Source organism: Bombina bombina, chromosome 5, assembly GCF_027579735.1.
Source record: "Bombina bombina isolate aBomBom1 chromosome 5, aBomBom1.pri, whole genome shotgun sequence".
NCBI lineage: Eukaryota > Metazoa > Chordata > Amphibia > Anura > Bombinatoridae > Bombina > Bombina bombina.
This window is the reverse complement of record NC_069503.1, coordinates 1,084,569,493-1,084,589,749: the sequence shown is the minus strand read 5'-3', so window position 1 is coordinate 1,084,589,749 and position 20,257 is coordinate 1,084,569,493. Positions and strand designations below refer to the sequence as shown.

The 20,257-nt window shown below is 42.1% G+C and overlaps 1 protein-coding gene across 4 annotated transcripts in view; it reads right to left on the bottom strand.

Moving 5' to 3' along the window:
• Positions 1 to 20,257, bottom strand: part of PHF20L1 (PHD finger protein 20 like 1) — a 584,626-nt gene that overhangs the window by 423,228 nt on the left and 141,141 nt on the right. For all 4 annotated transcript variants that reach the window (XM_053715368.1, XM_053715369.1, XM_053715370.1 and 1 more), the window contains one exon: positions 18,458 to 18,546. In XM_053715368.1, the coding sequence (XP_053571343.1) occupies positions 18,458 to 18,546 (89 nt within the window). The remainder of the gene's footprint in view (positions 1 to 18,457; positions 18,547 to 20,257) is intronic.

Genomic DNA, 20,257 nt, shown 5'->3' with positions numbered 1-20,257 from the left:
TTACTGTCTGCTAAAATCATCTTCCTCTCACAAACAGAAATCTTCATCCTTTTCTGTTTCAGAGTAAATAGTACATACCAGCACTATTTTAAAATAACAAACTCTTGATAGTAGAATAAAAAAACTACAACTAAACACCACATACTCTTAACCATCTCCGTGGAGATGTTGCCTGTGCAACGGCAAAGAGAATGACTGGGGTGGGCGGAGCCTAGGAGGGACTATATGGCCAGCTTTGCTGGGACTCTTGCCATTTCCTGTTGGGGAAGAGATATTCCCCCAAGTAAGGATGACGCCGTGGACCGGACACACCAATGTTGGAGAAATTCTAAGAATTCGAAAAGAATGCCATGAAATGTAAGTCTTCCAAACTCGATGATAAATCTTTCTAGAAACAGATTTACGAGCCTGCAACATAGTATTAGAAAGTCTGACGACTCAGATAATCCGCTTCCCAGTTTTCCACACCTGGGATGTGGATCGCAGATAGATGGCAGGAGTGATCCTCCGCCCATTGTATTATTTTGGCCACTTCTTTCATCGCTAGGGAACTCCTTGTTCCCCCCTGATGATTGATATACGCAACAGTCGTCATGTTGTCTGATTGAAATCTTATGAATCTGGCCTTTGCAAGCTGAGGCCAAGCCCTGAGAGCATTGAATATCGCTCTTAGTTCCAGAATGTTTATCGGGAGAAGAGACTCTTCCCGAGACCATAGTCCCTGAGCTTTCAGGGATTCCCAGACCGCGCCCCAGCCCACTAGACTGGCGTCGGTCGTGACAATGACCCACTCTAGTCTGCGGAAGCTCATTCCCTGGGATAGGTGGCCCAGGGTTAGCCACCAACGGAGTGAATCTCTGGTCTTCTGATCTACTTGAATCACTGGAGACAAGTCTGTATAGTCCCCATTCCACTGTTTCAGCATGCACAGTTGTAATGGTCTTAGATGAATTCGCGCAAAAGGAACTATGTCCATTGCTGCAACCATCAACCCTACTACTTCCATGCACTGAGCTACGGAAGGACGTGGAACAGAATGAAGAACTTGACAAGCGCTTAGAAGTTTTGACTTTCTGACATCTGTCAGAAAAATCCTCATTTCTAAGGAATCTATTATTGTTCCCAAGAAGGGAACTCTTGTTGACGGAGACAGAGAACTTTTTTCTATGTTCACCTTCCATCCGTGAGATCTGAGAAAGGCCAGAACGATGTCTGTATGAGCCTTTGCTCTTGAAAGGGACGACGCTTGTATTAGAATGTCATCCAAGTATGGTACTACTGCAATGCCCCTCGGTCTTAGAACTGCTAGAAGGGACCCAAATACCTTTGTGAAAATCCTTGGAGCAGTGGCTAATCCGAATGGGAGGGCCACAAACTGGTAATGTTTGTCCAGAAAGGCGAACCTTAGGAACTGATGATGTTCTTTGTGGATAGGAATATGTAGGTACGCATCCTTTAGATCCACGGTAGTCATAAATTGACCTTCCTGGAAAGTGGGTAGAATCGTTCGAATGGTTTCCATTTTGAACGATGGTACCCTGAGAAATTTGTTTAGGATCTTTAAATCCAGAATTGGTCTGAAGGTTCCCTCTTTTTTGGGAACTACGAACAGATTTGAGTAAAATCCCATTCCTTGTTCCGTCATCGGAACTGGGTGTATCACTCCCATCTTTAACAGGTCTTCTACACAATGTAAGAACGCCTGTCTCTTTATTTGGCATGAGGATAAGAGAGACATGTGGAACCTTCCCCTTGGGGGTAGTTCCTTGAATTCCAGAAGATAACCCTGAGAAACTATTTCTAGCGTCCAGGGATCCTGAACATCTCTTGCCCAAGCCTGAGCAAAGAGAGAGAGTCTGCCCCCCACTAGATCCGGTCCCGGATCGGGGGCTACTCCTTCATGCTGTTTTGTTAGCGGTAGCAGGCTTCTTGGTCTGCTTACCCTTGTTCCAGCCTTGCATCGGTTTCCAGGCTGGTTTGGACTGTGAGGCATTACCCTCTTGCTTAGAGGATGCAGAATTAGAGGCCGGTCTGTTAGACTTATTCTTGGCCTTGAAAGGCCTATCTTGTGGGAGGGCGTGGCCCTTTCCCCCAGTGATGTCTGAGATAATCTCTTTCAATTCTGGTCCAAAGAGAGTTTTACCCTTGAAGGGGATGTTAAGCAATTTTGTCTTGGATGATACATCCGCTGACCAAGACTTTAGCCACAGCGCTCTGCGCGCCACAATTGCAAACCCTGAATTTTTCGCCGCTAATCTAGCTAATTGCAAAGCGGCATCTAAAATAAAAGAGTTAGCCAACTTAAGTGCGTGAACTCTGTCCATAACCTCCTCATATGGAGTCTCTCTACTGAGCGACTTTTCTAGTTCCTCGAACCAGAACCACGCTGCTGTAGTAACAGGAACAATGCACGAAATAGGTTGTAGAAGGTAACCTTGCTGTACAAAAAACAGAATTTATGCTTACCTGATAAATTACTTTCTCCAACGGTGTGTCCGGTCCACGGCGTCATCCTTACTTGTGGGATATTCTCTTCCCCAACAGGAAATGGCAAAGAGCCCAGCAAAGCTGGTCACATGATCCCTCCTAGGCTCCGCCTACCCCAGTCATTCGACCGACGTACAGGAGGAAATATGCATAGGAGAAACCATATGATACCGTGGTGACTGTAGTTAGAGAAAATAATTCATCAGACCTGATTAAAAAAACCAGGGCGGGCCGTGGACCGGACACACCATTGGAGAAAGTAATTTATCAGGTAAGCATAAATTCTGTTTTCTCCAACATAGGTGTGTCCGGTCCACGGCGTCATCCTTACTTGTGGGAACCAATACCAAAGCTTTAGGACACGGATGAAGGGAGGGAGCAAATCAGGTCACCTAAATGGAAGGCACCACGGCTTGCAAAACCTTTCTCCCAAAAATAGCCTCCGAAGAAGCAAAAGTATCAAATTTGTAAAATTTGGCAAAAGTGTGCAGTGAAGACCAAGTCGCTGCCTTACATATCTGATCAACAGAAGCCTCGTTCTTGAAGGCCCATGTGGAAGCCACAGCCCTAGTGGAGTGAGCTGTGATTCTTTCAGGAGGCTGCCGTCCGGCAGTCTCATAAGCCAATCGGATAATGCTTTTAAGCCAAAAAGAAAGAGAGGTAGAAGTTGCCTTTTGACCTCTCCTTTTACCAGAATAAACAACAAACAAAGAAGATGTTTGTCTGAAATCTTTAGTAGCCTCTAAATAGAATTTTAGAGCACGGACTACGTCCAGATTGTGTAACAAACGTTCCTTCTTTGAAACTGGATTCGGACACAAAGAAGGTACAACTATCTCCTGGTTAATATTTTTGTTGGAAACAACTTTCGGAAGAAAACCAGGCTTAGTACGCAAAACCACCTTATCTGCATGGAACACCAGATAGGGCGGAGAACACTGCAGAGCAGATAACTCTGAAACTCTTCTAGCAGAAGAAATTGCAACCAAAAACAAAACTTTCCAAGATAATAACTTAATATCTACGGAATGTAAGGGTTCAAACGGAACCCCTTGAAGAACTGAAAGAACTAGATTTAGACTCCAGGGAGGAGTCAAAGGTCTGTAAACAGGCTTGATTCTAACCAGAGCCTGAACAAACGCTTGAACGTCTGGCACAGCTGCCAGCCTTTTGTGAAGTAGAACAGATAAAGCAGAGATCTGTCCCTTCAGAGAACTTGCAGATAATCCTTTCTCCAAACCTTCTTGTAGAAAGGATAGAATCTTAGGAATTTTTATCTTGTTCCATGGGAATCCTTTAGATTCACACCAACAGATATATTTTTTCCATATTTTATGGTAAATCTTTCTAGTTACAGGCTTTCTAGCCTGAATCAGAGTATCTATTACAGAATCTGAAAACCCACGCTTCGATAAAATCAAGCGTTCAATCTCCAAGCAGTCAGTTGGAGGTTAACCAGATTCGGATGTTCGAATGGACCTCGAACAAGAAGGTCCTGTCTCAAAGGTAGCTTCCATGGTGGAGCCGATGACATATTCACCAGGTCTGCATACCAAGTCCTGCGTGGCCACGCAGGAGCTATCAAGATCACCGAAGCCCTCTCCTGATTGATCCTGGCTACCAGCCTGGGAATGAGAGGAAACGGTGGGAATACATAAGCTAGGTTGAAGGTCCAAGGTGCTACTAGTGCATCTACTAGAGTCGCCTTGGGATCCCTGGATCTGGACCCGTAACAAGGAACCTTGAAGTTCTGACGAGAGGCCATCAGATCCATGTCTGGAATGCCCCATAATTGAGTTATTTGGGCAAAGATTTCCGGATGGAGTTCCCACTCCCCCGGATGGAATGTCTGACGACTCAGAAAATCTGCTTCCCAATTTTCCACTCCTGGGATGTGGATTGCAGACAAGTGGCAGGAGTGATCCTCCGCCCATTGAATTATCTTGGTCACTTCCTCCATCGCCAGGGAACACCTTGTTCCCCCCTGATGGTTGATATATGCAACAGTCGTCATGTTGTCTGATTGAAACCCTTATGAATTTTGCCCTTGCTAGATGAGGCCAAGCTTTGAGAGAATTGAATATCGCTCTCAGTTCCAGAATGTTTATCGGGAGAAGAGATTCTTCCCGAGACCATAGACCCTGAGCTTTCAGGGGTTCCCAGACCGCGCCCCAGCCCACCAGACTGGCGTCGGTCGTGACAATGACCCACTCTGGTCTGCAGAAACTCATTCCTTGTGACAGGTTGTCCAGGATCAGCCACCAACGGAATGAATCTCTGGTCTTTTGATCTACTTGAATCGTCGGAGACAAGTCTGTATAATCCCCATTCCACTGTCTGAGCATGCACAGTTGTAATGGTCTTAGATGAATTCGTGCAAAAGGAACTATGTCCATTGCTGCAACCATCAATCCTATTACTTCCATGCACTGCGCTATGGAAGGACGAAGAACAGAATGAAGTACTTGACAAGAGCTTAGAAGATTTGATTTTCTGACCTCTGTCAGAAAAATCCTCATTTCTAAGGAATCTATTATTGTTCCCAAGAAGGGAACTCTTGTTGACGGGGACAGAGAACTTTTTTCTTTGTTCACTTTTCATCCGTGAGATCTGAGAAAGGCTAGGACGATGTCCGTATGAGCCTTTGCTTTTGACAGAGACGACGCTTGAATCAGGATGTCGTCCAAGTAAGGTACTACTGCAATGCCCCTTGGTCTTAGAACCGCTAGAAGGGACCCTAGTACCTTTGTGAAAATTCTCGGAGCAGTGGCTAATCCGAATGGAAGTGCCACAAACTGGTAATGCTTGTCCAGAAAAGCGAACCTTAGGAACTGATGATGTTCCTTGTGGATAGGAATATGTAGGTACGCATCCTTTAAATCCACCGTGGTCATAAATTGACCTTCCTGGATGGTAGGAAGGATCGTTCGAATGGTTTCCATTTTGAACGATGGAACCCTGAGAAATTTGTTTAGGATCTTGAGATCTAAAATTGGTCTGAATGTTCCCTCTTTTTTGGGAACTATGAACAGGTTGGAGTAAAACCCCATCCCTTGTTCTCCTATTGGAACTGGATGTATCACTCCCATCTTTAACAGGTCTTCTACACAATGTAAGAATGCCTGTCTTTTTATTTGGTTTGAAGATAATTGAGACCTGTGGAACCTTCCCCTTGGGGGTAGTTCCTTGAATTCCAGGAGATAACCCTGAGAAACTATTTCTAGTGCCCAAGGATCCTGAACATCTCTTGCCCAAGCCTGAGCAAAGAGAGAAAGTCTGCCCCCCACCAGATCCGGTCCCGGATCGGGGGCCATCCCTTCATGCTGTTTTGGTAGCAGTGGCAGGCTTTTTGGCCTGCTTACCCTTGTTCCAGCCTTGCATCGGTCTCCAGGCTGGTTTGGGTTGAGAAGTATTACCCTCTTGCTTAGAGGATGTAGAATTAGAGGCTGGTCCGTTTCTGCGAAAGGGACGAAAATTAGGCTTATTTTTAGCCTTAAAAGACCTATCCTGAGGAAGGGCGTGGCCCTTTCCCCCGGTGATGTCTGAAATAATCTCTTTCAAATCAGGACCAAACAATGTTTTACCCTTGAAAGGGATGTTAAGCAATTTTGTCTTGGAAGACACATCCGCTGACCAAGACTTTAGCCAAAGCGCTCTGCGCGCCACGATAGCAAACCCTGAATTTTTTGCCGCTAATCTAGCTAATTGCAAAGCGGCATCTAAAATAAAAGAGTTAGCCAATTTAAGTGCTTGAACTCTGTCCATAACCTCCTCATACGAAGATTCTTTATTGAGCGACTTTTCTAGTTCTTCGAACCAGAAACACGCTGCCGTAGTGACAGGAACAATGCAAGAAATTGGTTGTAGAAGGTAACCTTGCTGAACAAACATCTTTTTAAGCAAACCCTCTAATTTTTTATCCATAGGATCTTTGAAAGCACAACTATCTTCTATAGGAATAGTAGTGCGTTTGTTTAGAGTAGAAACCGCCCCCTCGACCTTGGGGACTGTCTGCCATAAGTCCTTTCTGGGGTCGACTATAGGAAATAATTTCTTAAATATAGGGGGAGGAACAAAAGGTATGCCGGGCCTTTCCACTCCTTATTTACTATGTCCGCCACCCGCTTGGGTATAGGAAAAGCATCGGGGGGCACCGGAACCTCTAGGAACTTGTCCATCTTACATAATTTCTCTGGAATGACCAAATTGTCACAATCATCCAGAGTAGATAATACCTCCTTAAGCAGTGCGCGGAGATGTTCTAATTTAAATTTAAATGTTACAACATCAGGTTCAGCTTGTTGAGAAATTTTTCCTGAATCTGAAATTTCTCCCTCAGACAAAACCTCCCTCCTGGCCCCTTCAGATTGGTGTGAGGGTATGTCAGAACAGTTATCATCAGCGTCCTCTTGCTCTTCAGTGTTTAAAACAGAGCAATCGCGCTTTCTCTGATAAGTAGGCATTTTGGATAAAATGTTTGCAATAGAATTATCCATTACAGCCGTTAATTGTTGCATGGTAATAAGTATTGGCGCACTAGATGTACTAGGGGCCTCTTGTGTGGGCAAAACTGGTGTAGACACAGAAGGGGATGATGCAGTATCATGCTTACTCCCCTCATTTGAGGAATCATCTTGGGCAATATCATTATCTGTGGCATCATTGTCCCTACTTTGTTTGGACACTATGGCACAATCATCACATATATTTAAATGGGGAGAAACCTTGGCTTTCATACATATAGAACATCGCTTATCTGATGGTTCAGACATGTTAAACAGGCTTAAACTTGTCAACAAAGCACAAAAAACGTTTTAAAATAAAACCGTTACTGTCACTTTAAATTTTAAACTGAACACACTTTATTACTGAATATGTGAAAAAGTATGAAGGAATTGTTCAAAATTCACCAAAATTTCACCACAGTGTCTTAAAGCCTTAAAAGTATTGCACACCAAATTTGAAAGCTTTAACCCTTAAAATAACGGAACCGGAGCCGTTTTTACATTTAACCCCTATACAGTCCCAGGTATCTGCTTTGCTGAGACCCAACCAAGCCCAGAGGGGAATACGATACCAAATGACGCCTTCTATAAGCTTTTTCAGTGGTTCTTAGCTCCTCACACATGCATCTGCATGCCTTGCTCTCCAAAAACAACTGCGCATTAGTGGCGCGAAAATGAGGCTCTGCCTATGACTAGAAAAGGCCCCCATCTGAAAAAGGTGTCCAATACAGTGACTGCCGTTTTTTTACAACAATCCCCAAGATTATAATAACTATTAAGAGTTATAATCTGCCAAATATGCTTAGCAAAGTAATCGTTTTAGCCCAGAAAAATGTCTACCAGTTTTTTAAGCCCTTATAAAGCCCTTTATTCTTTTACTTAATCTAAGAAAATGGCTTACCGGTCCCCATAGGGGAAATGACAGCCTTCCAACATTACATAGTCTTGTTAGAAATGTGGCCAGTCATACCTCAAGCAGAAAAGTCTGCCAACTGTTTCCCCCAACTGAAGTTACTTCATCTCAACAGTCCTGTGTGGAAACAGCAATCGATTTTAGTAACGTTTGCTAAAATCATCTTCCTCTTACAAACAGAAATCTTCATCTCTTTTCTGTTTCAGAGTAAATAGTACATACCAGCACTATTTTAAAATAACAAACACTTGATTGAAGGATAAAAACTACATTTAAACACCAAAAAACTCTTAACCATCTCCGTGGAGATGTTGCCGGTGCAACGGCAAAGAGAATGACTGGGGTAGGCGGAGCCTAGGAGGGATCATGTGACCAGCTTTGCTGGGCTCTTTGCCATTTCCTGTTGGGGAAGAGAATATCCCACAAGTAAGGATGACGCCGTGGACCGGACACACCTATGTTGGAGAAATCTTTTTAAGCAAACCCTCCAATTTTTTATCCATAGGAATAGTAGTGCGCTTGTTTAGAGTAGAAACTGCCCCCTCGACCTTAGGGACTGTCTGCCATAAGTCCTTTCTGGGGTCGACCATAGGAAATAATTTCTTAAATATAGGAGGGGGAACAAAAGGTATGCCGGGCTTCTCCCACTCCTTATTCACTATGTCCGCCACCCGCTTGGGTATAGGAAAAGCGTCGGGGTGCACCGGAACCTCTAGGAACTTGTCCATCTTACATAATTTCTCTGGAATGACCAAGTTGTCACAATCATCCAGAGTAGATAACACCTCCTTAAGCAGTGCGCGGAGATGTTCTAATTTAAATTTAAATGTCACAACATAAGGTTCAGCCTGTTGAGAAATTTTTCCTGAATCTGAAATTTCCCCATCTGACAAAACCTCCCTCATGGCCCCTTCAGATTGGTGTGAGGGTATGACAGAACAATTATCATCAGCGCCCTCCTGCTCTTCAGTGTTTAAAACAGAGCAATCGCGCTTTCTCTGATATGCAGGCATTTTGGATAAAATATTTGCTATGGAGTTATCCATTACAGCAGTCAATTGTTGCATGGTAATAAGCATTGGCGCGCTAGAAGTACTAGGGGCCTCCTGCGTGGGCAAAACTGGTATAGACACAGAAGGAGATGATGTAGAACCATGTCTACTCCCTTCATCTGATGAATCATCTTGGGCAACTTCATTATCTGTAACAGTATTGTCCTTACATTGTTTGGACGCTATGGCACAATTATCACACAATTTTGAAGGGGGAGACACATTGACTTTCATACATATAGAACATAGCTTATCTGAAGGCACAGACATGTTAAACAGGCTTAAACTTGTTAATAAAGCACAAAAAATGTTTTAAAACAAAACCGTTACTGTCTCTTTAAATTTTAAACAGAGCACACTTTATTACTGAATATGTGAAAAAATATGAAGGAATTGTTCAAAATTTACCAAAATTTCACCACAGTGTCTTAAAGCCTTAAAAGTATTGCACACCAATTTTCAGAGCTTTAACCCATACAGATTTAACCCCTATACAGTCCCAGCTACAGCCTTTGCTGTGACTTTACCAAGCCCAGAGGGGAATACGATACCAAATGACGCCTTCTAGGAACTTTTCCAACTACTTTCAGGTCCTCACACATGCATCTGCATGTCTTGCTCTCAAAAACAACTGCGCAGTAATGGCGCGAATATGAGGCTCAGCCTACAACTGGGAAGGCCCTTCCTGACTGGAAAAGGTGTCTAACATAGTGCCTGACGTTAAAAAACGTTCCCCTAGTTTATAGGTGTGATTATCAGCATAAACATGTATAAAATATCCAAATAAAGCAATCGATTTAGCCCATAAAAGTGTCCACCAGTTTTATAGCCCATATTAAGCCCTTTATTCTGTTTGAGACTAAGAAAATGGCTTACCGGTCACCATGAGGGGAAATGACAGGCTTCCAGAATTACACAGTCTTGTTCGAAATATGGCTAGTCATACCTTAAGCAGAAAAGTCTGCTAACTGTTTCCCCCAACTGAAGTTACTTCATCTCAACAGTCCTATGTGGAAACAGCAATCGATTTTAGTTACTGTCTGCTAAAATCATCTTCCTCTCACAAACAGAAATCTTCATTTTTTTCTGTTTCAGAGTAAATAGTACATACCAGCACTATTTTAAAATAACAAACTCTTGATAGTAGAATAAAAAAACTACAACTAAACACCACATACTCTTAACCATCTCCGTGGAGATGTTGCCTGTGCAACGGCAAAGAGAATGACTGGGGTGGGCGGAGCCTAGGAGGGACTATATGGCCAGCTTTGCTGGGACTCTTTGCTATTTCCTGTTGGGGAAGAGATATTCCCACAAGTAAGGATGACGCCGTGGACCGGACACACCAATGTTGGAGAAAAAGGTTGAACAGACTTGAAAATTTAAATAAGTATGAAATCACTGCCGAATAGAGAAGGATCCGCCTCTCCTATGACGTCAGAGGCTGTCCCGTTGGCCTTGCTAACACACATACCCCTTAGAATACACTGCAGCGTTATTTATTAGCCCCAATGTACAAAATAAAAGTGCTACACCAAGCCAAATATATTGAGCCACCAAACATTCATTAGGAACCCAGCCTAACAAATCCAACTCTCTAACTAACGTCACGCAGTCCCCTGCTTCCTGCCCATAAGAATTCTGTGTCTCAGGAAACAAAATTTATGCTTACCTGATAAATTTCCTTCTTTTGTGATGTACCGAGTCCATGGATTCATCCTAACTTGTAGGATATTGTCCTTCCTGTCAGGAAGTAGCAAAGAGAGCACCACAGCAGAGCTGTCTATACAGCTCCCCCCTTAACTCCACCCCCCAGTCATTCAACTGAAGGCCAAGGAAAAAAAGGAGAAACTATAAGGTGCAGAGGTGACTGAAGTTTACATAAAAAAAAACTGTCTTGAATAGACAGGGCGGGCGGTGGACTCGGTACATCGCAAAAGAAAGAAATTTATCAGGTAAGCATAAATTTTGTTTTCTTTTGCATGATGTACCGAGTCCACAGATTCATCCTAACTTGTGGGATACCAATACCAAAGCTTTAGGACACGGATGAAGGGAGGGACAAGACAGGAACCTAAACGGAAGGCACCACTGCTTGCAAAACCTTTCTCCCAAAAATAGCCTCCAAAGAAGCAAAAGTATCAAATTTATAAAAATTTGAAAAGGTATGAAGCGACGACCAAGTCGCAGCCTTGCAAATCTGTTCAACAGAAGCATCATTTTTAAAAGCCCATGTGGAAGCTACTGCTCTAGTAGAATGAGATGTAATCCTTTCAGGAAGCTGCTGTCCAGCAGTCTCATAAGCCAAACGGATGATGCTTTTCAGCCAAAAGGAAAGAGAAGTCGCCGTAGCCTTTTGACCCTTACGCTTTCCAGAATAGACAACAAAGAAGATGTTTGACGAAAATCTTTGGTTGCCTGCAAATAAAATTTCAAAGCAAGAACCACGTCCAAGTTGTGCAACAGACGTTCCTTCTTACAAGAAGGATTAGGACACAGAGAAGGAACAACAATTTCTTGATTGAAATTCCTGTTAGTAACAACCTTAGGTAGGAACCCAGGCTTGGTACGCAAAACCACCTTATCAGCATGGAACACAAGATAAGGAGAGTCACATTGTAATGCAGATAGTTCAGAAACTCTTTGAGCTGAAGAGATAGCAACTAGGAAGAAAACTTTCCAAGATAAAAGCTTAATATCTATGGAATGCATGGGTTCAAACAGAACCCCCTGAAGAACTCTAAGAACTAAATTTAGACTCCATGGCGGAGGAATAGGTTTAAACACAGGCTTAATTCTAACTAAAGCCTGACAAAAAGTCTGAACGTCTGGAACATCTGCCAGACGCTTGTGCAACAAAATAGACAGAGCAGATATGTCCCTTTAGGGAACTAGCTGATAATCCTTTCTCCAATCCCTCTTGAAGAAAAGACAAAATCCTAGGAATCCTGATTTTACTCCAGGAGAAGCCTTTTGATTTGCACCAAAAAAGATATTTACGCAATATCTTATGATAAATTTTCCTGGTAAAAGGCTTTCGAGCCTGAATCAAGGTATTTATGACTGACTCAGAGAAACCCCGCTTTGATAGAATCAAGCCTTCAATCTCCAAGCAGTCAGTTGCAGAGAAATTAGATTTAGATGCTTGAATGGACCTTGAATCAGAAGGTCCTGTCTCAATGGCAGAGACCATGGTGGAAGGGATGACATGTCCACCAGGTCTGCATACCAAGTCCTGCATGGCCACGCAGGCGCTATCAAAATCACCGATGCTCTCTCCTGTTTGATTCTGGCAATCAGACGTGGAAGGAGAGGGAAAGGTGGAAACACATAAGCCAGGATGAACGACCAGGGTACTGCTAGAGCATTTATCAGTACAGCCTGAGGAACCCTTGACCTGGAGCCGTAACAAGGAAGTTTGGCGTTCTGACGAGACGCCATCAGATCCAACTCTGGTGTGCCCAATAGCCGAACCAGCTGAGCAAACACCTCCGGATGGACTTCCCACTCCCCCGGATGAAAAGTCTGACGACTTAGAAAATCTGCCTCACAGTTCTCTACACCTGGGATATAGATCGCTGACAGATGGCAAGAGTGAGCCTCTGCCCATTGGATTATCCTAAGGAACTCTTTGTTCCGCCCTGATGATTGATAAAAGCCAGAGTCGTGATGTTGTCCGACTGAAACCTGATGAATCTGGCCAAAGCCAGCTGAGGACATGCCTGGAGAGCATTGAATATCGCTCTTAATTCCAGAATATTTATCGGTAGGAGAGCCTCCTCCGGAGTCCACAAACCCTGAGCTTTCAGGGAATTCCAGACTGCACCCTAACCCAGAAGACTGGCATCCGTCGTCCCTATAACCCATTCTGGCCTGCGGAAACAAATTCCCTGGGACAGATGATCCTGTGACAACCACGAAAGAAGAGAGTCTCTGGTCTCTTGATCCAGATTTATCTGAGGAGATAAATCCACATAATCCCCATTCCACTGATTGAGCATGCATAGTTGCAGTGGTCTGAGATGCAAGCGAGCAAACGGAACTATGTCCACTGCCGCTATCATTAGTCCGATTACCTCCATACACTGAGCCACTGACGGCCGAGGAATGGAATGAAGAGCTCGGCAGGTGGACAAAATCTTTGATTTCCTGACCTCCGTCAGAAATATTTTCATGTCCACCGAGTCTATCAGAGTCCCTAGAAATGAAACTCTTGTGAGGGGGGAAAGAGAACTCTTTTTTACGTTCACTTTCCACCCGTGAGACCTTAGAAAGGCCAACACTAAGTCCGTGTGAGACTTGGCTAGTTGGAAGGACGACGCTTGAATTTGAATGTCATCTAGATAAGGCGCCACTGCTATGCCCCGTGGCCTTAGAACCGCCAGAAGGGACCCTAGCACCTTCGTGAAGATTAGCGGTGCCGTGGCCAACCCGAAAGGAAGAGCCACAAACTGAAAATGCTTGTCCAGAAAGGCGAACCTGAGGAACTGGTGATGATATTTGTGGATAGGAATGTGCAGATACGCATCCTTTAAGTCCACGGTGGTCATATATTGACCCTCCTGGATCAATGGTAAGATATTCCGAATGGTCTCCATCTTGAAAGATAGAACTCTAAGGAATTGGTTTGAAGGTTCTCTCCTTTTTGGGAACTATAAATAGATTGGAGTAGAACCCCTGCCCCTGTTCTGCTTTTGGAACTGGGCAGATCACTCCCATGGTAAAAAGGTCTTCTACACAGCGTAAGAACGCCTCTCTTTTTGTCGGGTTTACAGACAATTGAGAAATATGGAACCTCCCCCTTGGAGGGGAATCCTTGAAATCTAGAAGGTATCCCTGGGTTACAATTTCTACTGCCCAGGAATCCTGAATGTCTCTTGCCCAGGCCTGAGCAAAAAGAGAGAGTTTGCCCCCTACTAGATCCGGTCCCGGATCGGGGGCTACCCCTTCATGCTGACTTAGTGGCAGCAGCAGGCTTTTTAGCCTGTTTACCCTTGTTCCAAGCCTGATTAAGTCTCCAGGTTTACTTGGATTGTGACTTATCCTGAGGGAGGGTATGACCCTTCCCTCCAGTAATGTCTGAAATTATCTCTTTCAATGCAGGTCCGAATAGGGCCTTACCTTTGAAAGGGATGGACAAAAGCTTAGATTTAGATGACACATCAGCTGACCAGGACTTAAGCCATAACGCTCTATGCGCTAAAATAGCAAAACCTGAATTCTTAGCCGCTAATTTAGCAAGATGAAAAGAATTAGCCAACTTAATTCTGTCCAAAATATCATCTAGTGGGGACTCCATCTGAAGAGCCTCTTCTAGAGCCTCAAACCAAAAGGCAGCTGCAGTGGTTACAAGAACAATGCATGCTATAGGTTGAAGAAAACCTTGATGAACAAAAATTTTCTTTAGGAGACCCTCAAATTTTTTATCCATAGGATCAATGAAATCACAACCGTCTTCAATAGGTAAAATTGTACGCTTAGCCAGGGTAGAAATAGCTCCCTCCACCTTAGGGACCGTCTGCCATGAGTCCTTTATCGTGTCAGAAATGGGAAACATTTTCTTAAAAACAGGAGGGGGAGAGAACGGAATACCTGGTTTATCCCACTCCTTAGTAACAATATCCAAAATCCTCTTAGGGACCGGAAACACATCAGTGTAAACAGGAACCTCTAAATATTTGTCCATTTTACACAATTTCTCTGGAACTACAATAGGGTCACAATCATCCAGAGTAGCTAAAACCTCCCTGAGCAATAAGCGGAGGTGCTCTAGCTTAAATTTAAATGCCATCATATCTGAATCTGTCTGAGGGAACATCTTTCCTGAATCAGAAATCTCTCCCTCAGACAGCAAATCCCTCATCCCTACTTCAGAACATTGTGAGGGAATATCGGATACGGCTACTAAAGTGTCAGAAGGCTCAGCATTTGTTCTTAACCCAGAGATACTGCGCTTCCCTTGCAACCCAGGCAGCCTAGATAAAACCTCTGTGAGGGTAGTATTCATAACTGAAGCCATATCTTGCAAGGTGAAAGAATTAGACGCACTAGAAGTACTTGGCCTCGCTTGTGCGGGCGTTACTGGTTGTGACACTTGGGGAGAACTAGATGGCAAAACCCGATTTCCTTCTGTCTGAGAATCATCTAATGCCAAACCTTTATAAGTCAAAATATGCTGTTTGCAATTTATAGACATATCAGTACAAGTGGGACACATTCTAAGAGGGGGTTCCACAATGGCTTCTAAACAAATTTAACAATGAGTTTCCTCAGTGTCAGACATGTTTAACAGACTAGTAATAAAGCAAGCAAGCTTGGAAAACACTTTATTTAATGAAAAAAATACAAATTTGCAAAAACGGTACTGTGCCTTTAAGAGAAAAAAAGGCATACACAAACTGCAAAACAGGTTAAAATTGCTTCAATTTTTCTGAAATTTTAACAGTGTACCCCCACTAAGCTTTAGAAGGATTGCACCACAAGTTAATAAGCAATAAAGCCCCAAATGAAAAAAACGGATTGAAATATGTCTAAAACCGGTTAAAACCCCCTAAAGCACCTTGCCACAGCTCTGCTGTGGCAATACCTGCCCTTAGGAAGCGATAATATGGGGTTTAAAGCTTCAATTAGTCCCTCAGAAGACTCTCAGGACCTCAGGAGAAGTTGCTTGCTGCTTGTAAATGTAGGCCCCGCCCACCTCACTCGATGTTGCTGGGGCCTACACAAAACTAACAAACCCTGCCTGAAAGACATGTGGGTTATAAACAACCCCAAAGAACACTCAAGCAAATGTCCCATAAAACAGAAAACGTTACTCCGAGACACAAAAACGTTTGTCCCAAATTCACATAACAAACTGAGTGCCCACAAAAAATTAACCCTTTATGCGAGCTAGTAAAAACCTCTGATAACACTAGGATTACTGCTTACCCTTCCCCTAATGGGAACACTGTCAGCCTTTCTGAGTTAACACAGTCTCTGCAGAAAATATGACTGAACATACCTCATTGCTGTACAGCTAGAAACCGTTCCTCACACTGAAGTTTTCCTGTACTCCTCAGCTTCTGTGGGAACAGCAGTGGACCTTAGTTACAAATGCTAAGATCATCATCCTCCAGGCAGAAATCTTCAACTATGTCATCCTCCAGGCAGAAATCTTCAACTACCAGTTGAAATCTTCAACTATATCATCCTCCAGGCAGAAATCTTCAACTACCATTTAAAAATAACAAACACTTGATTGAAGATAAAATAAAACTAACAGTTTAAACACCTCTTCTCTTTACTCTTCCTGCTTAGAGCCAGCAAAGAGAATGACTGGGGGGGTGGAGTTAAGGGGGGAGCTATATAGATAGCTCTGCTGTGGTGCTCTCTTTGCTACTTCCTGTCAGGAAGGACAATATCCCACAAGTTAGGATGAATCCGTGGACTCGGTACATCATGTAAAAGAAATGTTAAAGTCCCATATAAAGTACAATCCAATTGATGTAGTGCCAGAGTCCTTTGCATAAGAAATAAAAATGGCACTTACCTGCACCCTTGACTGTCCAGCAGGAGGACAGCTCACCTGGCATGAGAGGAAGCCACTCCTCACAGAGACCTGTGGACACAAGAAGGAACAGAGTAAGTCTATTCTGGCGTTCTATTTGAGGGCAGCAATCTTTTAGGAAACCGCAGTGAGGCCCACCCCACAAGTTGCTAACTGCTTGAAAGCTACCACAGCCCTACTGAAGAGACTAACGTGGAGTTCAGCTATACCCAGTTTGTCAGGAAAGATCAGAGTACACCTGCTCAGGCTTTCAAAATAAAAAAATCTTGATAGAAGAAATACTTAACAGACACCAAAACTTCACCTTCTCCTTGCACAGAAGGCAAAGAGAATGACTGAGGATTGTGGGAAGGGTATGATACTTAACAGCTTTGCTGTGTGGTGCTCTTTGCCTCCTCCTCTTTGCCTCCCAACAGTAATTGATGATTCCATGGACTCACTGTGTCTTAAGAAATAAATATCTATTACCTTTTTTGTATGATTTTCTATTATTCTAACATCCAAAACAGCCTGTGCTCCCTGCATTTGACTATATGAATAGTCAGTCATGGGGCCATAGAACAATAAGACTCAAGCGCACATAAACTGCTTAGCACAAGCACCGTTCAAATCTGGTGACAGAAAACATTTTAATCATGTGCAACTTTAAAAACAATGTTACAGTCTAGACACGCGTTCTACACACTTATTTTTTGTGCACTTCATTTATTCTACCTATGTAAGGGGAACACCAGCTTTTCAATATGTTATAAAGGGATGTGATACTAAAATATTGAAGTACTTGAAAGTGATGCAGTATATCAGTATATCAGTATACTTGAAAGTGATGCAGTATATCAGTAAAAAGCTGACTAAAAAACATCAACTGTAGCTCTATGTAAAAAAGGAATATATATTTACCTCAAAATGTCCCCAGTAGTCACATCTCATTTGCAAAAAGACTTAAAACAGCCAATCAGGATGATAGTCCCTGGGAATTGTAAGGAAGTGTGCGACTAGCATGAGCAAGCACAGTCATGTTATTTCCCTCATCAGTTTAAGGAAGTTTACTACAAAATCTCTTAATATTTTAAAGAAATCTCATGAGATCACAGTAAGATCACAGTAAAGCAAAGTGTGATATCAGCACTGATGGAGCCAATTGGCTGGTTTTTGTTTGTTTGTCTTCAACATGCAGCTGACAGTAGCTGAAGGGTAACTGTTCACAGAGCACTTACTCTCGTAAGCTGAAATTTTTAAAGGGACCGTAAACACCTTGAGATTTCTGCATAAGATGTTTAGTTATGCATAATGAAACAATGTTGCAATACTTTCCTTATTTATTTTGCCCCTTTTCATGTAATTTAGCTATGCAACTTGAGCTATTTCTAATTCCCAGAACTTAAACTGCACCCTGTTGACTTCTCAAGTCTAACCCTACTATATATATATCTTTCACAAATTGGCATTAACTGATAACAACTGCTAAACAATGCACTCTAAACTAACTTTATACCCGGGATAGTCTTCTCGTCTGTGCCTCCTCTAAACAAGGCAAATGGTGGGCTGGGTTTGGTTAGCAATAAATAACTGCAGTGAAAAGGATGTTAATTTGTTTTAAAATTGTTAAGACTTGTTATTCTATAGCTACACAAATGAAATGTCCTGCAATTAAATGTGTTTTACTGTCCCTTTAGGGTAAAATAAGTTCCTTTTTTAAATATAGATGTTCAGGTGATGTCTTCTTGCCAGCTTTTTACAGTTATGCTACCGCAATTTCATGCGATTTAGCATATGGGCATAATCTCCCTTTAAGTAACAAAAGGTGACATTACTGCAAATGAACTATGCATGTGCTAGGCACTGTATTCACTTCTGAACATACTTGTACTTTGCCCTTAATTTATCACAGAAATGTTTTAAAATGAATACCCACTCTATTTAAACATAAAATAAAATATATATATTTTACCTGTCCTTTTGCATCTTCAGGCATGTATTTAATGTGCATCTTTTTCAGGCACCGGATGACGCCATCATAGAATTGTACAGTATAGGTCCCTAAAAATAGATTTATCGTAATTAAACAACAAGCATAATATTTAAATTGAAATATTTCTTAGTGTTTTATTCATTTCTCAAGGAATTGTTACATACATTTTGTTTAGTTTTGAACCTTGTCCATTTAAAGTGAATTGATAGGTCTAATATGGTGGCATCAATTAATAATACTACTCTTTAGTATTTATTAAAAAAAAAAAGAATGGAAATAAATGTTTAAGTCAACAGCTAAGTTGGCATTATCAGCATCCTTATTAAACAAACTTCTAAATTTGAACATAATGACATTAATGCCTTAATTAAGAGACTTAAATGATCTATTCACTAATGGCTACTGGAGGCACAAATACAGGCACACTTTTCCATATATGGTGATTGTGCCCTAAAACCCATCCTTTTTGGACAGTGATCTTATGTCTACAACCTATTTAATAGCAAACTTCCTCTTGATCCCACCATTATGCTTTTCAATATACAACTCCCCAACTTAAAAGTAACATTCGTAACAAATTATTTCAACTTTTAATTAAAGGTTCTGAGCATATCTAGGCTAAGAAAGATGGATGAGGTCCCTACCCTACAAAAAGGATTTTGCAAGTACAGCTCACACTATTGCTAAAGGGCCAATACTACCTATCCAATAATAGATTAGAATTTTTATTTGGCCAAGACAAAAGCTGTGCAAATCTTAATATCATCTACAGACATACCAGGCTTACCATGACCATCTGCCTTCTTAAATATGTTCAAAAAAGGCCAACTTAGCACAGACTAAAGTAAACTAAACTGAAGGGACAGGAAACGTAGGTAGCAAGTGACTGGAAGCATGCTGCATCTATTTGTAATATCAATTAAAGGATCACTAAAATACATTAGAATTGCATAATTAACAAGTGCATAATAAAAAAATCAATCAATAGCACTTACTCTAAATTTCAAAATAACAGATTTTTTTTCTGACCAATTTCCCCCCCATTTTCCAGCCCCGTTTCTTATGACAAGAATCAGCCAATCACAGACTAGTATATGTACACCCTGTGAACTTGTGTATGTAATAAGAATGCGCAAACATTGATCATAGAAGTAAATTGGAAAGTCTCTTAAAACTGTATGCTCTGTCGGAGCAAAAACAGTTTTAATTGTTACTTTAGTGTCCCTTTAACATCATCACATTGATAAGGTTAAAAGATCTGACCATCCTTCTCACTGCATGTTTTGCGAGGCATAATCCTGTAAGGTTTGACTTTCAACAAACTGATAGGCTGTAATGCCTGCCAGAATACACCAAATCAGAGCAGAACGTTTTGAACTGACTGCTAATCACTACTCTTTCCCTATGCAAGGAGGACTTCTCTGAAAAAGACAATTGTTCACCGGTTCTCAAAGGAATTTTTTTTTTATTGGATTATTTGCCCTTTATCATAGACTGGTATAGTGATCTCTATTAATACCATTCTGTACTGCCCTGACTCTGCCTTCTCGCTGGATACCACAAAAATATGATAACACAAAAACTTTTTTTTCACTAATGGTTAGTGTTTGGCTGAAGCCATTTATTATCTAACAACTGTGTTTACTCTTTTTAAATCATAATGACAACAGAAACTAACTAAACGACCCTGATCAAAAGTTTACATACCCCAGTTCTTCTTTCTGTGTATTGCCCTCTTTAACATCAATGACAGCTTGAAGTCTTTTGTGGTATTTGTGG